Genomic DNA, 23,512 nt, shown 5'->3' on the forward strand with positions numbered 1-23,512 from the left:
AACACTGAATAAATATGGCAAGAGATTAAATATAAAAGTATCAACCGCAGCATACTAACTAAAGATGTACATTTTGCTTCAACAGCTTATCACTGCAAGTGTGTAGATCCTTGGCTAACTAAAACCAAAAAAACCTGTCCAGTGTGCAAGCAAAAAGTTGTTCCTTCTCAAGGCGATTCAGACTCTGACACAGATAGTAGTCAAGAAGAAAATGAAGTGACAGAACACACCCCTTTACTTAGACCTTTAGCTTCTGTCAGTGCCCAGTCATTTGGGGCTTTATCGGAATCCCGCTCACATCAGAACATGACAGAATCTTCAGACTATGAGGAAGACGACAATGAAGATACCGACAGTAGCGATGCAGAAAATGAAATTAATGAACATGATGTCGTGGTCCAGTTGCAGCCTAATGGTGAACGGGATTACAACATAGCAAATACTGTTTGACTTTCAGATGATGATTGGTTTATTTCCCTTTAAAATGTTTAGGTATATACTGTAATTTGATTTTTTGCTCCCTTCAAAGATTTCTGTAGAAATAACTTATGTTTTAGTATTCTACAGTTTAATCAAATTAATTACTGAAACAGGACTTTTGATCTGGTATTTATCTGCAAGAGTATACTTCATTCACTAATAATAGACTGGTGCTGTAACTCAAGCATCAATTCAGCTCTTCTTTTGGAATGAAAGTATAGCCAAAACATTAAAAAAAAAAAAAAAAAAAAACCTCAGTATAGCTTGCAATTAAGACCTAGATCACAGTATTTAAGTGTTTTGCGTTTTATACATGAGGTCAGTGCTACAGCCACCTAGCATGAACTAACCCAGCCTCCACCTCCATAAAGTTACCTACAGTTGTTGAGTTGGAATATGTTCTGGCATTTACCCGACCTGCCAATCATTAGGGAGAGGCAACAAGGTAATTCAGCCTTTCCTCCTATCAGCACAAAGAAACTCAAAGCTGTCTTTTCCCTTTCTGTTCCAAAGCAGTCTTACCCTGACAGGAGCAGTCTATACTAGTGCAGATTTCAACACTGTTTTTTAACGTTTTAATTACTATAGTGTTATGTAGAGATTTGATCAGCAGCTAATGTTTCTGAACTTTACTTACTAATTTTCAGTGTCCTTAAGGGTTCTGTGGTGTTATCAAAGCAAAAAGAAAATGCTGCATAAAAATACCAAACTTCAGCAACTGTTAATACTCAGATCATATACCTCTTAATAAATAGCATCTTATGCTAATTAGCCCTGCTAAACTATGTACAGAGGAAACTGTTCAAGTATTGGATTTGAAAGTGACTCATGTTTAACAGAACTAATGATGTATTGAAACACTGTATTATGAAAAGCTAAATTATACATCATTGTAACTATGTAGAAAATGTAGACTAATGTATAATCAAAATGCTAAGGATTTTTATATGGCCTTGTATGAGGGGAGTTTGAATGTTAATAAACATGTTTTCCACTTTAAGATCCAGTAAATGTCTATTTTACTGTAGTATTACTTACCATATTAGCCTTATTTATATATATCCTATACAGGAATAATGATTGATTGAGGTCAGAGAAATCACATCACCTTAGGATTTTATACAAGGTAACTGACCATTCACATGCAGTTAGGTAATATCCCAAAAAGTTTACACTGCTGCCAAAATTATTCCAAAAATAAACAGTGTACATTTTGGTACCCTGTTGTAAATTATGGTATATCGAGGGAAAATTTCACTTTCCAAATTGCCTTTTAAAAAATAATGTTCATAATCAGGAAAAAAATAGGCATTTCTACTTTGGAAAATAAACGGTTGAATTCAACATCACCTATCTGATACCTCATCCCTCTTCCCCTTTTTTATAAAAAATTATTAAAGAACCACAGGCCTGAGAAACAGGACATCAAAGATTACCACGGTAGTTAAGCAGAGTTTGGAATTTGACATAATTGCATGGGCCTAACCTTTTTAAACCTGCTTGGTCATTTGCATAATTTTCATTTAACCTAAGTGAGGGTGTGAGGACAAAACACTGAGCTCAGTATGTGGCACATAAATGCGCAATAAGTAATAGCCTTCAAAATAATTATTAAATAACAACAAACAAACTTTCTAAAACAATATTTTAAAATAGGAAAAGGGAAAAAAATAAAAAGTCACAGTAGTGGGTAAGTATGTATTAGATGTTATATTCCCTCAGTCTTTAATCCAAAGTTTAGAACAAGGACCTAGTTCCTTTATGTTAGGAGTTTTTATGGAAAAAAAATTTTTTTTTTTAAATTCCAAATTATTACTTTAATTGTAAAAAAAAAAAAAATCTACGAAGTGTCTTATTTAGCAGCACTGGCTAGGACTGTTACTAGGTTCTGTTAATGTTCACTTGAAATGTTCTGTAATTTCATGGTATAGCTTTTTGAATAGGACAGTAGGTGCAATTAAAATCTAATTTCTATTTAAAAAACAAATTTAAAATTTTCTTGAATACAAAAGTAACATTAAAACACTAGAAATCAAAATATAGTCACCTAGAAACTTTCACTCCAGGAATAATATATTCCTTAATATATTGCCTTCACAAATGTAAAATACATGTATATTAACACTGTATGTGCACCGTCATGTGACATGTTTATATCCTCATATTATTAACATTTATTGGTAAGGATTCTCATGTCATTCTTCAATGACTATTTTGTCCTATGGACTTAAAATCATTTATTCAAACCGTACCCCTTAAAAAGCTGAACTTTGTAGATATTTTCCAAGTTTGCATGTCATAAGTAATGCAGCATGATGGACATTCTGGTATACAAATTTGTATAGCTTCATTTCCATATGCTAAATTCCTAGAACTAAGTACAAAGCGAAGTACACATGTTATATATTTCGCTAAGTATTTTTCTAATGAAATTGTGGGTAGACAGCCAATGAATAGTTTCATGATATACTATTTTAGTGATACAGTCACCCTTTACCACCTTCTACCCCCAACCTCCTCTCTGAACACACACATACACACTGCCCCCTCACCTACTTACAAATTAATTCATTAAGAGTTTCAGAATTTTGGTCACTGCTTTCTGTAATTGGTTACCCTAATAGTTCTTTACATGTAAAGTGTGAATGTGTATTATTGTAAAATCTCAAATCATCACAACTCAACCACCAAATTTTCATTTGCCCAATCTTTTGGCCTTAACAGGTCAAGAAACTGATACCAGGTTTTTATTATAGCTTTACAATTTCTGGGTTATGTCCAACTACCAAAATAGCCCCAAATCCTTTATCTCCCATACTTGTACATCCCTATGTACAACCATATTCACAACCAATGCCTGACTAGTCAAAAAAAACTTTCATTATGCATAGTATATTTTAAGACAGGTTAATTCCTATTCCCTAACCCATTGTTTCTCAAAAGGTAGCATATACACCACTTAAAATGAATCAGACTGACCCAGTAATTGTTTCTGAAAAGGGATTCCTGGGCTTATGGACTCTCCATCTCCAGAGTGGAACCCCAGAGTCCATAATCTGCCTCATAACCAGCTCCCCAGTTTTACTGGGACCCACTAACTTTTGAGCACCCCTGGCTCTAAGCGTCTGCTTGACAGTTGTTGGTAATAATGATTTATCTAAATAGCCCTAAATTTACAAATGTACCAAACTTCAATACATATCAGGGATTTTATGGCCTCTGGATTTAAATCTATTACATAGCCATGGTCAACATGTCACTACAAAGCCAAAAAACGTAAAAGCATCCCAATTATCTTATATGCTGCCTAAGGAATGTCTTCTGCTCTTATGTGGGAGGGCCCCAGCTGGCTGACTTCAGCCTGCCAACACAGCCTCGAAATCTAAAGTCATATGACATTTCAACACAGAAAAATCCACAATAGTGCAGAAACCCTTCTTGGTACTTCCTTTACTGTTTATTAGATTTCACATCCAGAAACCAGCAAGAAGAGGAAAATACTTATTTTCTAGCAGATAAGTCAGTTGCTTCTCACATACGCCTGAAGATGAGCCTGAAATGACTAAAAGCTATGAGTAACAGATCAAAGCCCATTAAAAAGAAATTCCCAGGCACTAATTTTATCTGTAATATTACTTGAAGTAGGCCATCACCTAATATTGTTAAAGTTTTATGCTTGCAGCAGACTTTGGCCTATTCTGTGTATTCCCATTGTCAAAAATCAACTTTTAACAGTTTATATAAATAATGTATATAAACAACAGGAGCCTAGAGTATTTGGTTGGAATAAATTTATTTCATCTGTCTGTAAACAAGGTGTTTAATAGTTATGGCATTTTTTTAAATGCATATTAAATCAGATGAGTTAGACTGTATCCCAGATGTAACAGTGCAGGGAAAGAAATGGACAAATCAGCAACAAGATTTGTTTTTAAATCTGTACATTATCCACAAGGCCCAAACAATAGAAGCAAATACTAGAATGTCCCTAAAGTAGTGCCATTCGAAAGAAACCCTTAATAGGTCAGTTAAAATCCATCTCACAATAGCAACAGTTCATTTTAACAATAGTATGGCACAGAATACATATGAAAAAAATTCATCACAAGACAGCCAAGTCCACAACAATGCAACTTCATATAAAAACTCAAGCTGCAAATAAAAATTGGTCCTATGAAGAACAAACTGGACACACTCCAGATGGTTATGTTGGGATACCTAATGTCCATAATGGCAGCCTTTTACAATTTTACTAAAGAGTAGAGCTGGTGTGCAAAGAAAAAGGAAGAAAAATCTGAGCTATTGCAATGATGGAATGTCCCTGGGGATTCAATCAGTATGGTTACTGTAAGGTCATGGGAGGAAGTGCTTTTTGCTCTTGTTTTGCCATTGCACTCTTCATATGTCCTGTAGACACTATGAATAAAAGTTTGTCTCTACTCAAGTGCAACAACAATACTAAAAGCAAACTACTGCAGCTCTCAATAGCTCATCAACAAAAGGGATATTAATTGGTTAAAAAAAACAGGCACTGCATAAAAAAAGATGGAAGCAAACCAAATGCCTATGTGCGAAGGGGGGGGGGGGAGGGCGGGAAAAAGAGAAGAGTGAAGGAAAGATGCATGCACTTTTTCCTCCCAACCATGCGCTACAAAAGGAAGACTAAATGAGCCAAGTAAATGCTCAAAGTGCTGAAAAGACACTGATCAGAGATTGTACAACCGGCACCTTGCTTAATATTAACTTATTTTAGTAATCAATATCCCATTAATTGCTAAGACAAAGTGATGCCCAACTTGGCATGCCCCCTCCCCCCAATTTCAAGGTATCATGCAAATCATTATTGTGCTGCAATTATGTTGCCAGATAAGGGTTGGTTACATACAGTGGTTAACATACAAATGATCCATTGGGCAAACAGGAATCATGACATTAGAAAATAGGTAGAGAAAAATTAGCTACCATCTATAGTTTGGTAGCATTGTGACCATAATTAGGGTTGTTGATGAAGACAGTTGCTAGGTAGATGGGGAGAGGCTGCTTACACATCAGACCTCCTCAGGTATAAAGCGAGTTCATATGCTTTCTTGTTAAGTGTGCCTCCGTGGACACCTTCCTTTCCCATGACTATAACCAATGCTGGAGTACACAAGGAAACAAAACAAAAGTGAACAGAATTATTTTGGGGGGGGAGGGCAGAAAGAAAGACACCTTTCCCCACCAACAGAGGGATACAAAGGAGACACAGGTTCATACCCCATCACCCTGCATTGCTAATAAAATTTCCAGAATTAAGACTTAAGCTTACAGCTAGGAAAGTTTAAGAGCAATTTTCCCCTAATACTTAACAGTCTGCCTAGCAGCTAGAACCCAGAGTCTCTCAAGTATTTTGCCATTGAGTATGCCTTCTTATTCAATCCGCCTCCATGGACCCCTTCTTTTCCCATTACAAAGACCAAGACTGAAAGAGAAAGAAGAAAAGTGTTTCAAAAGAAGTGTTAATCAAGAAAGTCACATAAGTTTTAGCAGACAGAACCCCGATTAATAAGTTAACATTAAGTTAGTTTTCCATGAACTGCCAAGCACTGAAGTCAAGTAGGTTTCCAAAAAGAACTTTCAAACTAGTAATATACTAAACAGAAAATAGTAAACTTGACTGCATCTTAGAAGCCAATCAATGCAAACAAAAGTTCTATACAACTATCTTTACACTAGATACAGAAAAAAAAAAAAAAAGTGTCATTTGTCTTCTATTTAAGGGCAAAAAAATTCTGGCTGATGTCAAGTACATGTTATTACTTGCCCCAAAAATATAAACTTAGTAAACCTGGAGAGTTACTTACAAACTCTCCCCAAATTTTAACATGCTTGATAAGTTTAAACTATTAAGTTTTACCAGTGAGGCTAAATGTATCTATTATTTCCAGAGGAAAATGAAGATCAAATTTTAAGTAGCATACTCAGTATCATTCAGAAAAGGCCAAATTAAATTATTTAAGTGTTTGCTTACTGATAACTTCACCGTAGTAGCCTTGTTTTTAATTGCGTCTAAAAAAATAGGTTTACGATTTCTAATTGCTCTTCTATGATGCAATTCAAAGGTCTATAACCCAAAATATATGTGTATGTCAAATTTTATATTCACTACCACTAGATGTCAGTAGTGCTGTATCGTATAAAATATTCTGGTTTTTTGTCTTGTGTTTGACGCTTCTTTTTAGCGTATAGTGCAGCTAAGGTTTAAAGAGATTTGTCACTATTTCAAAGTCATCTAATTTTCTCATAAATACTTATAAACATCAACTCACACCAGAATACAAGTAACTTTTGGGATAATCACAGGGAGGTGGTAGAGCCATAGCATTAATTATAACTCACGGCAGCTTCAAGTCCCCTCACATGGTAGAGCTGTTATTAAAATTAGATGTGCCAAGTCAGCTATGTGAGGCTACAGAAGCACTCTCTATTTACAAAATATTCGTATGCATTAACATATTAAAATGTATTTGTATATCAATGAGATATTATAATAAACCTCAATTTCAAAAGTTTATTTTGAAAAAGTAGGGAGACTTCTTTAGCACAATTAGGAGTTTCTATAATGCTGACAACAGTCTGGAGACACCTGAATTTTTGGACCAAGTATACAAACTAAATGTAATTTCCTACTTTTCAAATCTAAGTCTCAGACACAATCTTTGAAAATATTTCAGTGAATGGACAACTTACTCCAGAATCCTCATCTAATTATCTTTTCCCCAGCAAAGTTCCTAACTGAAAAATGAACTGATGTTAATTTTTCCTTCTTTATGCTGAGTAGTGAAATGGTTAGAATACAAGCAAGAAAAGAGATCCAAAGATCAAACACACACTGAAAGGGACTAAAATAACCAAGTGATTTGAACAATTTAACAATCAGAAACACCACAGGATGATTATTTGACATGTCAAGCAGTTTAGGAGACTTTTAAGTTTAATAAAGCTGAAAGTGAGTTGATACGAATATTCTATCTTAGAACAAAATCAGGATTTAAGAGGCCAGGTTGTAGATGCTGTAGAGTAGGTAAAACGAAAGCAGTGCTTTTCCATAGTGCTGGGCAGTTCACAAAAACCACCTTAATAGCCATTATGGACTAACTTTTTTTCAAAATGTTAAAAGAAACTGCTTAATAAGTTGTAATGTGCATGCAACTTTAACCAGAAGAACGCCTTCCTTACCTCTACCAGCTCTGCCGACAGCCACATTGTATGTTGGCTCCCCACCTTGACTCTTTGTCCGGATGTCCATTGTGCAGTCACCATCGACGTATAGACTATCTCTGATCACTGAGCATTTCTTCGCGCCAAGAGTCAAACCGTTGGTAAAGAAACCTTCCCGGTCTTTTCCTACAATCATATCTATTTCTATTGGCTGCCCCCCACCAAAAAGAAAAAAAAAAAAAACATTAAGTTGTAGTTAATTCCTTTTAGGGCTTGATGTAACAGGAAAGGCTGTGTGCTAGGCTTATACTACCACTGCCAGACAGCCATATTTCACTAATGTAAAACCAAGATTCAGTCTTTTCTAAATAATTACTTAATCCTATATAATCACATCTTTTACATCAGTTGATTTGACTTCAGTTAACGGTGTCGTCTCTTAACCAAGACCAGTCTATACAAAGAAACTCTAAAGAGTTGATAGTTGACACTAGACAAAGTGCAAACTTTATTAAAGAGTTATTTATAAACTGTATTAAGTCAGCTGGTGCCTGAAAGTGTTCACATAATGGTAAAACTTCAGCTATCAACTCTTTGAACACAGCTGGTCTATGATATTCAGTCCCATTACAGTAAATCATGTTTCATCAAATTTAAAGTTGCTTCAAAGTCTCCCAAAATAAAGCCTGTTCTTTGATTTGTTCACTTCTCTGCTTAGAATAACTAGAAATAAACCTGATGATATGGACTTCAATCTCTGGACATCAGTGCTTTTCCGAGTTCATATTTCCCTCCTATTTTTCTAGCCACGACTCCTGTTTCTTTCCAACTTCCCTTCCCCTCCCATCTCAGTAATCAGTTTTCTTTCTGGGCAAACGCAAAGTGGATTCTGTCTACAGCACTGCGGTAGGCAATAGTAAAACAGAAAAAATGGAAGGAGATTGGGAAAGAAACTGAGGTAGCCACCAGAACCGGAAAGGAGAAAACGTGCATTCTAACATTCCATGAATAAGAAGGAAGGCGTCGCCCCCATCAGAACTGCAGAGTCATAGCAGGCCCCAGCCATTTCCAAGCACACTCCCGCAATCTTCCTAGTCAGACAGCGGGAACTCACACACAAAGACAGGAGGACTGCAGGAAAAAAGTTGATGACCAGATGCCAATTCCCTACAAGAATTGCAGTCCACTGCGGGCATACGAGACCTTAAAGTACTACTATCAAGGACTGAGTTCTAAACTTAGACTTTAAACCATGTTAAGTGGTAAAAGAATAATTAGCACCCTTAATAGGGGACCTGAATTTTGGTGTTTAATGGGAAGGGAGCGTGGTGCTAAGAAATTAAGGGAATGGTCTCTTATTTACAATTATCATACAATTATCATAATTTTAGAAACAGCCTTGGGCAGAAACAGGCAAAACAATAAGCTGGAGGCTTAGTGGCAAATATTCCCCAAACATATTGCAACCAACTCAAAACCATCAAGTCTCAAGAAAATCAGGCAATGTGAAGCATAAAACTGCATTAGTTCCTTTACTGCCACCACTAAAGAGGGAGGGACTTGGAGAAGTGAAGTGTGCTCCTGGTCTTCGCAGATAATTCAAAGCCCCCGAAAAGCACCCCTTTTTTTGAGCTGTGTTGCGTAACTGGGGATAACTGTATATCGATGAATCTCCATAAGAGGAGAGAAATCAATGGCAGTTCGCCATCTTGGAGAATTAAAAAAAAAAAAAAAAAAAAAAAAAAAAAACAACCTATAGAGCCAGAGCTGAAGTCGAGATTCACGAATCCACCTACGCGGTCGGCGTACATCTCTCGCAAGCCCCAGAGGCCTGGACATCGGCAAACCTACGCAAAGTCGCTTCGAGAATCCCGGGGGCCGGGCCGGGGCCGCCGCCTCCCACAGCCGGAGGCGCGCTGTCCGCGGAGCAAGAAGAGACCAGAGAGCCTGGGGACCTCCACCCGGGGCCCGCGCTCCCCAGCCCGGATCCCCGACCCCCGCTTCCACCCCAAGACGTGCATAGCAAACCTCAGGGCTTCAAGAGAACCTAGGGGAACCGCACTAGGAGGAAAAAAGGAACCCCTCCCCTTGCCCTGGCCGGTGCGTGCCCCCTCCCCCAACCTGGGCACCTGGACCGACGCTGGGAACGCCGGGGGCGCCCAGCCAGGGCCAGCGAGGAGTCCGGCCGCCGCCCCCCGCCTGTCAGAGCACCCCCGGGTGAGGGGGCGTCCCCGGGCCTCGGCCTCCCCGCCCGCCCGGCAGCCGCATCCTCGGCGCCCGCTGCCTAGCACACCTGCGGGCTCGGCCCTCAGTGTTCCAGCCCCGCGCTGCGGCGCCCCCGCAGCCGGCCAACCCCGCTCCGGCGCAGGGACCAGGGTACCGGCCGCCACTGGTCCTCACCGTAATGCTCTGAAAGACGCCCCCGGCCGTGGCTGCCCAGACGTATTTGGCGTCGCAGTAGCCGACAATGGCGGCCTCCTGGCAGCAGCCATCGCACATCAGGTTATCCACGTAGCTCTGCCAACCGGCCATCTTCGAGCCCTTCGCACTGCAGCGCGGACGGCGAGGAGCAGCAGGCGCAGCGGCGGCGGCGGCGGTAGCGGGCGGCGGCGGCGGCGGCGCGGGGGGAGGCGGGGCGGGGGCGGAGAGGAGGCGGCTCTGCGCAGGCACCGACCGCCCCCCTCCCCGAGGAGCTGCGGAGGGAGGACGCGGGTTCAGCGATGAGGGACGAACCTCAGAGCGCGCTCGGCCGCCCGGCCGCCCGCAGCCGCGGGGCTGACAAACCAGCGGTAGGAGGCTGCGAAGCGGCTGTGCAGGCGGCGGCGGCGGCTGCTCCTTACCGCAGCGCCCTCCGTTTTCCGCGGACACGACGGGGCGTGCGCGCGCGCGTGCGTGCGATCCTTCCGCGGCGCCCGGGCACGGAGGGTCCCGGGAAGGGCGGGGGGAGACTTGAGGCGGGGGCGCGGAGGGATACCGCCCCGGGACAATCACGGCCGCCACGTGCGGGAGGCGCCGGCTGGGCGCGGTGGCGTTGCGGTGGAGGGCCAAGCTTCAGACCCCAGGCCGGCGGAGAGGGTTGCCCCCGCGTCGCTCTCGGCACCCCAGGAACAGCGGCGGCAAGGACGCCTTGGAGCCCCGCGGCCGGGCCGCGCCGCGATGTGCTTTCCTCCTGTGTCCGCTGCCCGGGATGCGGAATCTTGAGCCTCGGTGTCGGGTTGCAGAGTTGCCCTGGTGACGGGATGTGGAGCGTTTCCTCCTCTTTGTGGTGGGGACGGCTGGTGGCAGGGGCGGCTGGTGGCAGGGTTGCCCACGCTAATCTCCGAGTCTCTTAAGGGCACCCTCTTTCCTGGACCCCTCTTGCGCCTCGTACATAAAGGCAGACCCGCGGGCGCGCGCCGGCAACCTGAAATCAGAGCAGGCGTCCGTGGCGCTCAGGCACCTTGCTGAGCTTCGCCGATCTTTCATTGTTGCTTTATTTGGGTACCAAGGGCCTCTCATTCTGTGTATTCTTTGCCTGAAGGAGCCCCCTTAATGTTGCTAATCACGTGTGGTTAAATTGCTCGTAAATTCCGAACAAAACAAATAGCGACCTGTGTTACACTTTCTTTGTAACTGGGAAAGTTACTGGTGGCTTCAAGTATATGCAGAAAACACAAAGATTAAAAACTAGGGAAGAGTTCACTGAATGAACACCATAACACTACTGCTCTGCAGGGTAAAATAATTTCGGGACCCAGGTCTGGGAAAGATTTGTATTAACAAGGTAAACGGTGGGTAGAGTGCCTGAGAAATTCGTATCGTCTTTGGTAGCCTCTGGGCACTAGGACTAGACATGGAATTAGGGGTCCCCCAACAATGACTTCAATTTTAGGTTAATAGAAACCATCTGCCACTTAAGGGAAAGAAAGCACCAAAATGTAGATAAGTTGATGTTCACCCTTAAAGTTATCGTGTAAGGTCATGATTTGTAGGAGAATTAAGGAATGTATCTCTGGAAAGGACAAGAACGTTGCTTTTAAAAGTCTAATGGGTTCTGAAGTTTTATATTTTTTCTGCTGATTGCTTTAAAATGTTCAGCTACTAGAGAGAAAAAAAAAAAGTACAGTAAAAGAACCCCCAAGTCAGAGACCTATCAGACTGAGAATATGTATTTTCTCATGTTCTAAAGATACAGAATACCTGTGTGAAATGTGAGCCAAAAATTGTTTCATTTTTGTAAGTGTGCCTCCCACCTGATTTAATTACACTTAATTGTTCTTGTTTATGACTCTGCCTTTTATGGTGATGTTGATCATTTTAGTCCTTCGATCATAGCACTGTATCATCTTAAAAGTTAATAATAGATTACTTGTAACAGGCTCACTATGTGAGAATTCATCAAGCTGTATGTACATTATTATTGTGCTCTTCATTGTATGTATAACTCAGTAAATTGAAACAGTAAACAAAAAGGTAATGATAGAAAAAATAAAGTGATAACTTGATGTTGAATTTTTATTAATTTACTCTGAAGGTTTTAAGATATAATTTCTAGACGTTATTATCTTATTGTTATAGCACAGAGTTGGAAATAACTACATTCTTTTCCTATTCTTTTATTGTTGGCTTTAAACAGTGAAAGAATTTGACCAACAATATTTTCGAATTCATATCTCAAAAGATTCTAAAACACATTTCTTGGGTAACATATTCACAAAAATTTAGAATTCTTGTCATTTTTCTATATTTTTCAAAATATAATTCATTTTAAATTACTGCTTACTTTTCCAACATGATGTTATTTTTCTAGAATTGCAAACAGTAAAATTTAAACAACTATAAAAAATAGATTAATATATAATGATTAATGTATAATAGATTAAATTTTACAGTTTCAATTTTTAGGTTATATATTCAAAGAGAGTCCATGTGCTGTCTCGGTTTTCAGTACTGTAATAAAGTAATCTGTGCTTTTTTGTTTATTGAGATGAGACTCCGTCGCCAGGGCTGGAGTGCAGTGGCATGATCTCGGCTTACTGCACCTCCGCCTCCTGGGTTCAAGCGATTCTCCTGCCTCAGCCTCCCAAAAGTAGCTGGGATTACAGACGCCCGCCACTATGCCCAGCTAATTTTTTGTATTTTTTGTAGAGACAGGGTTTCACCATATTGTCCAGGCTGGTCTCGAACTCCTGACCTTGTGATTCACCTGCCTTGGCCTCCCAAAGTGCTGGGATTACAGGCATGAGCCACCATGCCCGGCCACCTGTGCTTGTTTTCTTTAGAGCCAGCTTCCTTGCATGCTGCTTTATTTTCCATTTGTGTACAGTGATCTCTTCCTATTTTATCTAAGTGTTGCTTGTATGTTTCAGAAAGTATAAATGGAGGTGGAATACTGAGCTTTAGTAATCACAATATTGGTTCACTTAAGTCCAAAGGAGTATCAATGTGAGAAAAAGAATTGCCAATTTGTATCTTTCTCTACTTTTCTGAGAGTAAGTAATCCCTAGGATAATAATTGTAATATCTGGGCAGAAGTTTAGAAAAGTTGTGACTGTGTTGTTGATACAAATATCCAGAATAATGTAGCCGTTAACAATCAGTAGCATACTTAAGTTTGGAGTGCATTGTTATGCATTCTTTCCAGAATTATTTTATTCTTACCGAGTAAAGCAGAAACTGTGTAGTAATCCACATTCTTAAATGTGTAAGTGGTGTCTGAACCACTTGAGTCCATGTAAAAATCATTTGAAATTCTAGCAAAACACAAACAAGAAATTATCTTTAAAATATACACAACCTGATAATCATTGGGGGCAGAATCTAAAACTATACACTGTAATTACCCCCAAATTTAGTAAAACCATAATTAACCATTGGTTATTTAAAAATTTCACCTGCATACTTCATTTCTGAAAAAAGTATATGAATTATAAAAGCAATATCACAGCAATAAAGTTTAGAAAATGGAGAAAAATCCTTAATCCTACAAGCTAATACAAATATCTTTTGAATGTATTCACTGTTTTATTTATGATTTTTACAGTAAAGAACAAGGAGGACTTATAATTCTGCATTTGGCCATTTTACCCTGAAATTCTATGAATTTTTGCTTTTATATTTTCAGGCTATTAGGAAAATGGAAATTTAAATTGTTGTATGTTTCCTTTCTGATGAATTCTTTATTATTTAGTAGTTGCCCTCTTTATCACCAATACTGCTTTTTGTCTTAAAATTTTTGTCAAATATTAAAGTAATATCCCAGCTCTCTTTTTATTGGTGTTTACCTCATATATCTTTTCCCTCCCCCACCTCTCTTTCAACCTTTCTCTGTCCTTTTTATTTTGTGTCTCATAAACTTCACACAGCTGGATTTTGTTTTTTTATCCAATATGGCAGTATAACCTTTGATTGGCAAGTTTATTCCATTTACATTCATTGTAATTATTGACATATATTTGGACTTGAACTAATTTTATTAGTCTCATTTGTTTTCTATGCTTTTTTCTTCCTTGCCTTTAAAAAAATGTGGGGCATGTGTGTTTTATTCTTCCACATTTTTTTCAAATTTATCTTAGTGTTACCCTTAAATTTTTCTTAGTGTTACCCTTAAATTTTTGCCTTGCATATTTAATACAATAAAGTTTTAAGTTAAATATCTTAAACACTACCTCTAGACAATCCAAAAACCTTAGAATGTTTTAAATCTGGACACTTACTTATCTTACAGATGTTTATGTATGTGTGTATATATATATGTACTTACATGTTTGTATTTTATTTACTTACTATTCCTTTTCGTATCTCAGATCATTCTATGATCATTTTTCTTTCTTTCTAAAGTACATCTTTTAGAAGTTCCTTTAATAGAGGTCTCTTGGTGAGAAACTATGTTTATCTGAAAATGTATTTATATCACTTTCATCCTCTGACAATGGGTTGGATCTACAATGCAAAATGGACACTTTGAAGATGTTATTCCATTTCATTTTGGTTTTTGTCACTGCTGTTGTATCATATGGATGATTTGTCTCTTTTCCTCTGGCTACTTTGGAACCTTTTTGTGTTTGCTCTTCTACAGTTTCACTATGATGTGTCTACATTTGGGTTTCTTTTATTCTACTTAGGAAAATAGATTTGTATTTATCATCACTTCTGTAAAATTCTCAATCACTATCTCTTCAATTAATTCCTTTTTCTCAGTTCTCTTTACTGTCTTAGAGTTCAGAATACATATTTTCTGTTTCCTCTTCTGTTCTCCATATCTCTTAGCTTTTTTCATCTTTTTCATCTTCTTACTACTCTCTGTGCTCTATTCTGAGTAATTTCCTCAGATGTGTATTCCAGATCAGTGTTCAACTATGTTTCATCTGTTGTTAAACCCATACATTGAGACTTTTTTAATTTCTAAAAGTCTATTTTTCATTTTAGAAGTTCCATTTTATTGTTATGCGTATCTTCCCAGTTATTCCTGATACTCTTGTATTTCTTCCCGATCTTTGTGGTTCCATACTTCATTTCTTTAAATGTTTCTTACCTACTTATTCTGTACTCTGTATCTATATCTCAGTACTCAGTATTAAATGAGGCTTTTAAAATCTTTTGTTTTTGCCCAATGAAACCATTCCAATATATAAACAAGTTGTATGTTGTTTCTAATCTACCTCACCCATAGTGGCTTGCCTCCTTGTATGCTTGGTGATCTTAAAGACTGCGAATGATATTTCATTGATCGGAATATGTGGGAAATTTAATGGCCTAAAATGTGGAGACATTTCTTCAAAAAACAGTTTGTATCTGCTTCTACTATATGTCCGGAGTGCTAGCAACCTGGGGGCACTTTAACCCTTTCTGTAGTGCCCCCTAAATGCAGGAGTATCTGATTCAGCTCCTCACATAGCTGCCACTGGCATCTGCACTCAGACTAGCCCCATTTTTCCTGGTTGCACACAGACTTCAGCTCTGCTTTTTGCTCAAGATTTGTTTCCCTTTATTTGGCGGGAAAAGGGTATTTTGAAGATTTTTCTAATAATTTCTCTATGAGGATTTCAGTTGCTCCACATATGCACCAACAGTTGATAATTGTGTGTCTTTTTAATTTTAAACATTTTGCTAGGTGTATGATGGTATTTAATTATGGCTTTAATTTGCATATTTCCAATGACAAAGGTAAGCATCTTTTTCATGTTGTTAGTCATTTAGATACTTTTTTGTGAAGTGCTTGTGCAAATCTTTTGCTACATATTTTTCATTGTTAATGACTATGCAGTAGTCCATCAAGTGGCTGTATCATAAGTTATCATTTCTTATTGAAATATCAGGTAAGTTGAGAAACAATAACCAAAAGAAAACTTCTTTATGATCTGTGTGGTGGTGGACTTTGAATTGTGTGGAAATGGATGAAATACATTCTTTTAAATGTCTGATGACAAGATTTAAAATATGAAGTGTGGCACTTAATTCAGTTAATCAAATGTGATAGACATTGCTGGCTTGCCTATCCAGTATGTACTCTTCTTCCTTGCTAACAGAATCTTGAATTTGCTTGAGATAATAGTAAATAATTTAAAATACCTCCATAAATGCCCTTCCAGCTAGGGTGATCATCTAGTCCATTGGCCAATAAACTAGATCAAAAGCTACTTCATGGAAAGCTGTTTTCTCCTTGATACCTGTATCTTTCTATAAAGGACTGCTCAGCTGGCATAAGCTTTCTACTTTTAACCTGTCTTTTGTCCAGATTGTGATTCAGTGTCAAAGTGGGGCAGTCATTCGTAAGTGCTGAGCATTGTGGAGCAGGAGGGGAAAGGGGCCTGTTCTCTTAAGGGCCTTCACTATCCATACATTTCCTACCCCCAGACTCTTGTTACATTGGGTAAATAAACTCCTTACTTGGTTAAAGTACTGTAATCAGCCTCTGTTAAGTGCAAACAGACCCTGCTCTAACTAGAATATCCATTTTGCTATCCCACCTCAGGTCTCTAAGCATTCTAGTTTATCCAGTTTTGCTTTTCCATAATGAGTTAAGCTCTTGAGGAAACGCTTTACATCTATTGCATCCCTATTGTAATAATGACTGAATTAGCCATATCATAGAAAATTGCTCTACTGGGTTTTTTTTGGCAATAATACATTAAATAGTGCCCTAGAGGCTTCAAGGATTTCGTGTACCTCCCTAAATATCACATTAGCTGATAGAAAATTCCTTATGAGTTATGACTGATTTTTTTCTGATTTGATGCAGAAAAGAGAACTCTGGAAGCACATGTGGAGCATTTAATTCCAAGTTATACGTGAACTTGAGAGATGTTTTTTGTACAATTCCAAGGGTAAAGGCACAAAGCCTATAACAACACTGGCCATCTTGTTATCTGATATGTGAGAGGAATGCAGGCAATCCATCAGAACACCCCCCAAAGAGATTACATGTCTAATTTTTCTTCATCTCAGTCCCAGAGGACAAATAATAAAATTAAGTAGCTGTTTCCCCCCAAAAAGTACTAAATGAGGCTTTTAAAATCTTTTGTTTTTACCCAGTGAAACTCAGATATCACTTCTGGGAAAAATTCTTCCTGGGTTCACAAACGTACTGATAGAGAACTAAAAGGAAAGTGTAAATTGAGCAATGGCTGTGTTCCATTACAAGCATTTTAAAAGTGAATGTCAAATATATAGAAGACTAAATCATTTGATTTAGCTACAGCACCCCCATTCTTATTGAGAAATTTATATTAGGTAGCTAATTATGCACATAATAAGACTGTCAAAGATCATGTTGACGCCTTATCCCACTTTACCATTTCAGGCTGATCCAAACCCATAATACAAATAGATGGACATTGACCAAAGAGACCAGCAGCAGAACAAAAGCATAAACAAATATGAGAGTAGGCTAATTTTACCAACTTGAGGTCAAAAGTTAAGTATTTTTAGAAGTGAGTAACTAGATGAAGTAGATGATGAAGGTGGTATGCAGGACTGTTAATAACTGAAATTCCAAATAGAATCCAGGGAGGTTAAAGTGAAACACTTTCAATGCAATTCTTTTATGTTGTAGAGGTTAGACTCTCTTGATGACTTATGTGGCTCTGTTTTAAAGACCTCTTGAACAAAATATTTAATTGGAACAATTTATTTGCTATCAGTTCTTTTAGTGGATAGTAGATATTCCTGGTAATACTTACATTTTTCAAGTCATATAACAAGTATTGAGCTCTTGCTCTTGTTACATATAACAAGTATTACATATAACAAGTACTGTAGCTCTTGTTACATATAACAAGTATTATAGCTCTTGTTACAGATAACAAGTATTGTAGCTCTTGCTACAGCTGTACTTTTTGGTATGTATTAAGGATAACATTTGTTAAAAGGTCCTTGCCCTCTGATTTAAAGTCAGGCAGGAAAGTAATGCATGCAAAGCACGTAAGCAATGTGGTCTGGCTGTAGAGTATGTGAGAGGCAAACAAGGATATGAACTAATTATATTACCATTAGATCACAAAATCAGATGGTAAACACTCTAGAAGGGCAGAGACGGTGAAAATTAATGGAGGCTGGAGTTATAAGAAACTAATAAAACAATGTTTCATAGAAAAGACCCAAGTACTGTTAGACCTTAAGGAATGGGTAGAACTGAAGTTTGATTTTCAAAATCATAGAGACAGAATAAGCCACTGATTCCCCCTTCCACTAGTAAAAGCAGCCCACAGAATGAGAGAAGATATTTGCAACACATACATCTGACAAAGTACTTCATATGGTTTGGCTCTGTGTCCCCACCCAAATCTCGTGTTGAATTGTAATCCTCACACGTCAGGAGCGGGGCCTTGTGGAAAGTGACTGAATCATGGGGTGGACTCCCTGCCTTGCTTTTCTTGTGATAGAGTTCTCATGAGATCTGGTTGTTTGAAAGTGTGTACCACTTCACTCTTCACTCACTCTATCCTGCTCCACCATGTGAAGATTGTGCCTGCTTCTCCTTCACCTTCTGCCATGATTGTAAATTTCCTGAGGCCTCCCCAGCCATGCCTCCTGTACAGACTGTGGAACTGTGAGTCAATTAAACCTCTTTTCTTTATGAACTACTGAGTGTCAGGTAGTTCTTTATAGCAGTGTGAGAACAGACTAATACAGTACTCATTCAAAATATGTAAATAAACTACAGGACAATAGAAAAAGGGTGACAACTTGTAAGAAAAGTGGGCAAAGGCTTGAATGGAAAATCTACAAAAGAGATTACAAGCCAATAACCACAGGAGAAGATGTGGAGAAATGGGAATCCTTGTGCACTCTTGGTGGGAATGTAAAATGGTACAACCAATATGGAAAATAGTAAGGTGGTTCCTCAAAAAATTAAAAATACGATTGCCATATGATCGAGAAGTATCATTTCTGGATATATAAACAAAAGAAGTGAAAGCAAGAACTCAAACAGATATGGCACACCCATGTTCACAGCAGCATTATTTCCAATAGGCAAAACGTAGAAGTAACCCAAGTGTCCATGACAGATGGATAAACAAGTGGTGGTATATACATACAATGGAATGTTATTTAGCCGTAAAAAGGAAGGCTTATATCAAGGAGTGGAAAGTGGAAATTTTCTTCCTTAAAAAGGAAGGCTTATATCTAGGAGTGGAAAGTGGAAATTTTCTTCCTTAAAAAGGAAGAAAATTCTAACACATGCTAAGACACGGATAAATTTTGAGGACATTATGCTTAGTGAAATAAGTCAGTCGCTAAACGACAAATATTGTATGATTCCACTTATGTGAGATACTTAGATTAGTTAAAATCATAGAGATAGTAAATAGAATGGAGGTACCAGGCCTGGAGGGAGGAGGAAGTGAATTATTGTTTAATGGGTACAGAGTTTCCGTTTAAGAAGATGAAAAGAGTTCTATATGTGGACGATGGTAATGGTAGCACAGTAATGTGAATAGAATTCATTCTACTGATCTACAGATCAGTACCACTTTAAAATGGTTAAGATAGTAAGTTTTGTTATGTGTATTTTGCCACAATTGAAGTTTAACCACAATGCAATATCACTATTTACCTATTAGAATGGCAAAAATGAAAAAGAGAGAAAATACCATGTGTTACCAATCAGAACAACACATACACTGACTGCTGTTAGAAGCGTAAAATAGTACAACAATTTTGGATGATGTTTGCAGTGTCTACTGTAACTGAACATACACAAACCTAAGACTTCACAGTTCCACTCCTAGATATAAATCCAAGTAAAAATGCTGCCATGTCTTCCCTAAAAGACTGCAAGAATGTTTACAGCACAATTCATAGTAACTCCAAACTGGAAACACGCAAATGCCTATCAAAAATAGGATGGATAATAAATGTTATATTCATGCAATGGAATATTATACAGCAGTGAGAATAAACATAATGGTAACTATTTTCAACATATGAATGAAACTCACAAACATACAGTGTGTATCCTTTGGGTGGATTATTTGAAGGGTGCCCTAGAGTAGTGTTATAGTACTGTTTCTTGATCTGGGGGCTATTTATATGGATGTGTTAACTCTGGAAATTCATCAAGCTATATACCTATAACTGGTGCAATTTTCTGTATTTGTGTCATAATTAAAATGAGAAATTTTGAAATCCCAACAGTTATGTGTGTGTGCATGTGTGTGTGTCTGTATGAGAGACAGTGAGAGAGAGAGAGAGAGAGAGAAAAAAAAAATTGGCAAACTGTTAATAAAATTCATACATAAATGCAAAGGACCTAGAATAACCAAGAAAGTGTTTCTTGAAGAACAACAGAATTGGAGGACATTTACTATTGCCTATCAAGTCTACAGTATATGTAATATTGGCACAAGGATAAACATATAGGTCAGTTGGCCCGAATAGAGACTCCAGAAATAGATCTATGTATGGTCAATCACTTTTTCAAATAGATGTCAAGGTAATGAGAGAAGATAATTTTTTCAAAAAATAGTGCTGGAACAACTGGACATTTGTGCAAAAAAAATGAACCTCTAACCTTACATCTCACTCTCTGCAAAAAATTAAACGGGATCCTAACCTAAATGTAAGAGCTAAAATAATAATATTTCTAGAAGAAAATGAAGAAGTCTTTGTGACCTTGAATTAGGCAAAGAATTCTTAATTAGGACACAGAAAAGCGTGAATCACAAAAGAAAAAAATGATAAATTGGACCTTATCAAAAAGTTTTTAATTTCTTTCTTTATATGACAAACTCTCATACACTGATAATGGGAATGTAAAATATGGTACAGCCTTTTGGAAAACAACTTGGCAGTTTCTTAAAATTTTAAACACAAACCCACCATATGACTGAGCTATTGTACTCTTAAGTATTTATCGTGGAACTTTAAATCACATGTTTACACAAACACTTGGACAAAAAATGGTTTTAGCAGCTTTATTTGTAATAACCCCAAACTGGTAAAAAACCAAATGTCCATCAGCAGAGGTATGGATTAGAAAACTGTGATGTATTCCTAAAATGGAATATTATTCAACAATTAAAAAAACACATCTGATACATCCAACAACAGTGAATCATGCTTAATGAAAGAAGCCAGACCACCCCCCACCACAAAAGAGCACTTACTGATAGAGCTGACCTAAGAAGCTTTGAAATGCAATATTTTGACTTGATACTACAAGGCAGACAAAACTGTATACAAACTACACTCTGGTTGGTAGATTTGTTTCTCATAGGAGCATGGTTAGCAATTCTGAAACTCTTTTACATGTTGTGTTTTCTAAGGCTGCTGTAACAAATTACCACAGACTTGGTGGCATAAAGCAAGAGAAATTTAATCTTTCATAGTTCTGAAAACCGGAAGTCTAAAATCAAGGTGTTGTCAGAGCCGCCGTTATCTCTGAAGTCTCTAGGGGAGAATCCTTTGTGTCTTCCAGCTCCTGGTGACTTCAGGTGTTCCTTGACTTGTGGCTGCTTCACTACAGTCTCTGCCTCTGTCTTTACCTGGTCTTCTCCTCTTGCCTCTATGTTTCTCTTCTCTGCGTGTCTCTTATAAGGATACTTGTCATTGGATTTAGGACCCACCGGGATAATCTAATGTAAATGAATCTTGAGATGCTTGATTATGTCTGTGAAGACCCCTTTTCTAAATAAGGTTACATTCACAGCTTCCAGTGGTTAAGACATAGGCATATATTTTTGAGGATCACCAATCAACCTAATACACATGTATATAAAACTTGAATAAGTGCTTTGCAAACACTGTCACTGCCCAGAGCCCCTGACACCAGCCATAGTCGACCCCACCATGCTCTTTGACATCACTGTCAGTGGCGAGCCCTTGGGTCACATTTCCTTAGATCCATTTGCAGACAAAGCTATTAATACAAAGACAGCAGAAAACTTTCATGCTCTGAGCACTGGAGAGAAAGATTTGGTTATTAAGAGTTCTTGCTTTCACAGTATTATTCCAGGATTTATGTGCCTGGGTGGTGATTTCACATGCCATAATGGCACTGGTAGAAAGTCCATCTATGGGGAGAAATTTGATGATAAGGGTGTCATCCTGAAGTTTACCGGTTCTGGCATCTTGTCCATGGCAAATGCTATACTCAACACAAATGGTTCCCATTTTTTCATTTGCACTGCAAAGACTGAGTGGTTGGAAGGCAAGCATGTGGTCTTCAGCAAGGTGAAAGAGGGCATGAATAAGGTGGAAGCCATGGAATGCTTTGGGTCCAGGAATGGCAAGACCAGCAAGAAGATCATTGCTGACTGTGGAAAACGCTAACAAATTTGAATCGTGTTTTATGTTAACTACAAGAGAATTGCTTCTGTAGCTCAGGAGAGCACCCCTCCAACCCATTTGCTCACAGTATCCTATAATCGTTGTGCTATCTCTGCTATTCTTTAGGTTCCATATTTTCCTTATTCCCTTCCATGTCTAGCTGGATTACAGAGTTACATTTATGATCATGAAATAAAAACTAACAAAAAATAAAAATTGAATAAGAAAATATATTGTAAATAATGAGATCCAGGTTTCTCACTGACATGAGAAAGAAGTTACAAATAAGAGTGAAAGGTTAGAATGACCCCTGTGGTGCTGGATTAGAGTCATATTTATCAGCATGAATTTATATTAATATGTATACAGATACATGAGCATAAATACAGGTATTGTAGATACCTGGGTTAGTATACATACATATAGCTCCTACCTCTGTTCACTAACAGAAACTGAAGCAATGACACTCAAGTAGTAACAAGTACACATACTACTTAGATCTTTATTTCTAAATACCTTTTGTTTGTTTGTTTGTTTGTTTGAGACGGAGTCTCGCTCTGTTGCCCAGGCTGTAGTGCAGTGGCGCGATCTTGGCTCACTGCAACCTCCGCCTCCCAGATTCAAGCAATTCTGCCTCAGCCTCCCGAGTAGCTTGGATTACAGGCACGCGCCACCACGCCCTGCTAACTTTTGTATTTTTAGTAGAGACAGGGTTTCACCATGTTGGCCAGGGTCTCAAACTCGTGACTTCAAGTGATCCACCCGCTTCGGCCTCCCAAATCTAAATACCTTTTTCCAACAAACAGAACCAGTGCTCCTTAAAGAAATAGTTGTTTCTAGATCTAGAGCAGAGTAAATACAATGTGAGCCTGGAGCATCTTATAGTGCCAGAAAGGAAGTGTCCAGAAAAAAACTCTATAGAGATGGAAATTAGATTAGTGACTGCCTATGGCTGAGATTAAGAATGGGAAAATGACTGCAAATGAAGATGAGGCTTCCTTTCAGGATGGTGGAAGTATTCTAAAATTAGCTTGTCCTATTAGTTTTACAACTCTGTAAATATACTAAAATTCATATTGAT

General features: G+C 38.3%; 4 protein-coding genes across 6 annotated transcripts in view; 3 read left to right on the forward strand and 1 right to left on the reverse strand.

Moving 5' to 3' along the window:
- The window catches only part of RNF13 (ring finger protein 13), a 177,176-nt gene extending 175,696 nt beyond the window's left edge, over positions 1-1,480 (forward strand). For both annotated transcript variants that reach the window (XM_055250875.2, XM_055250877.2), the window contains one exon: positions 86-1,480. In XM_055250875.2, coding sequence (XP_055106850.1) covers positions 86-450 — 365 coding nt within the window. In that variant the 3' untranslated portion in view covers positions 451-1,480. The remainder of the gene's footprint in view (positions 1-85) is intronic.
- A 2,774-nt stretch (positions 1,481-4,254) lies between these two features.
- Positions 4,255-10,392, reverse strand: PFN2 (profilin 2). Of its 2 annotated transcripts, none has more exons than XM_055248643.2 (3): positions 10,081-10,392; positions 7,699-7,891; positions 4,255-5,619 (listed from the first exon to the last, which is right to left on the reverse strand). In XM_055248643.2, exons 1-3 carry the CDS (start codon positions 10,210-10,212, stop codon positions 5,522-5,524), a joined length of 423 nt encoding a protein of 140 aa, XP_055104618.1. In that variant the 5' UTR covers positions 10,213-10,392; the 3' UTR covers positions 4,255-5,521. The 2 variants fall into 2 exon arrangements, with proteins under 2 accessions (XP_055104618.1, XP_055104617.1); XM_055248642.2 differs by having other exon boundaries at positions 4,255-5,941.
- Positions 10,363-13,930, forward strand: LOC134732884 (uncharacterized). The gene has a single exon (XM_063620243.1). The coding sequence runs from the start codon at positions 10,401-10,403 to the stop codon at positions 11,010-11,012; it is 612 nt and encodes a 203-aa protein (XP_063476313.1). The 5' UTR covers positions 10,363-10,400; the 3' UTR covers positions 11,013-13,930.
- A 1,849-nt stretch (positions 13,931-15,779) lies between these two features.
- On the forward strand, positions 15,780-22,533 carry LOC129466860 (peptidyl-prolyl cis-trans isomerase A-like). The gene is made up of 7 exons (XM_063619957.1): positions 15,780-15,825; positions 16,397-16,430; positions 16,901-16,985; positions 17,960-17,999; positions 18,052-18,169; positions 21,492-21,586; positions 21,893-22,533. The coding sequence occupies exons 1-7, from the start codon at positions 15,780-15,782 to the stop codon at positions 22,432-22,434; spliced, it is 960 nt and encodes a 319-aa protein (XP_063476027.1). The 3' UTR covers positions 22,435-22,533.
- Positions 22,534-23,512: the final 979 nt, after the last annotated feature.

This window comes from Symphalangus syndactylus, chromosome 17, assembly GCF_028878055.3.
Source record: "Symphalangus syndactylus isolate Jambi chromosome 17, NHGRI_mSymSyn1-v2.1_pri, whole genome shotgun sequence".
Lineage (NCBI taxonomy): Eukaryota > Metazoa > Chordata > Mammalia > Primates > Hylobatidae > Symphalangus > Symphalangus syndactylus.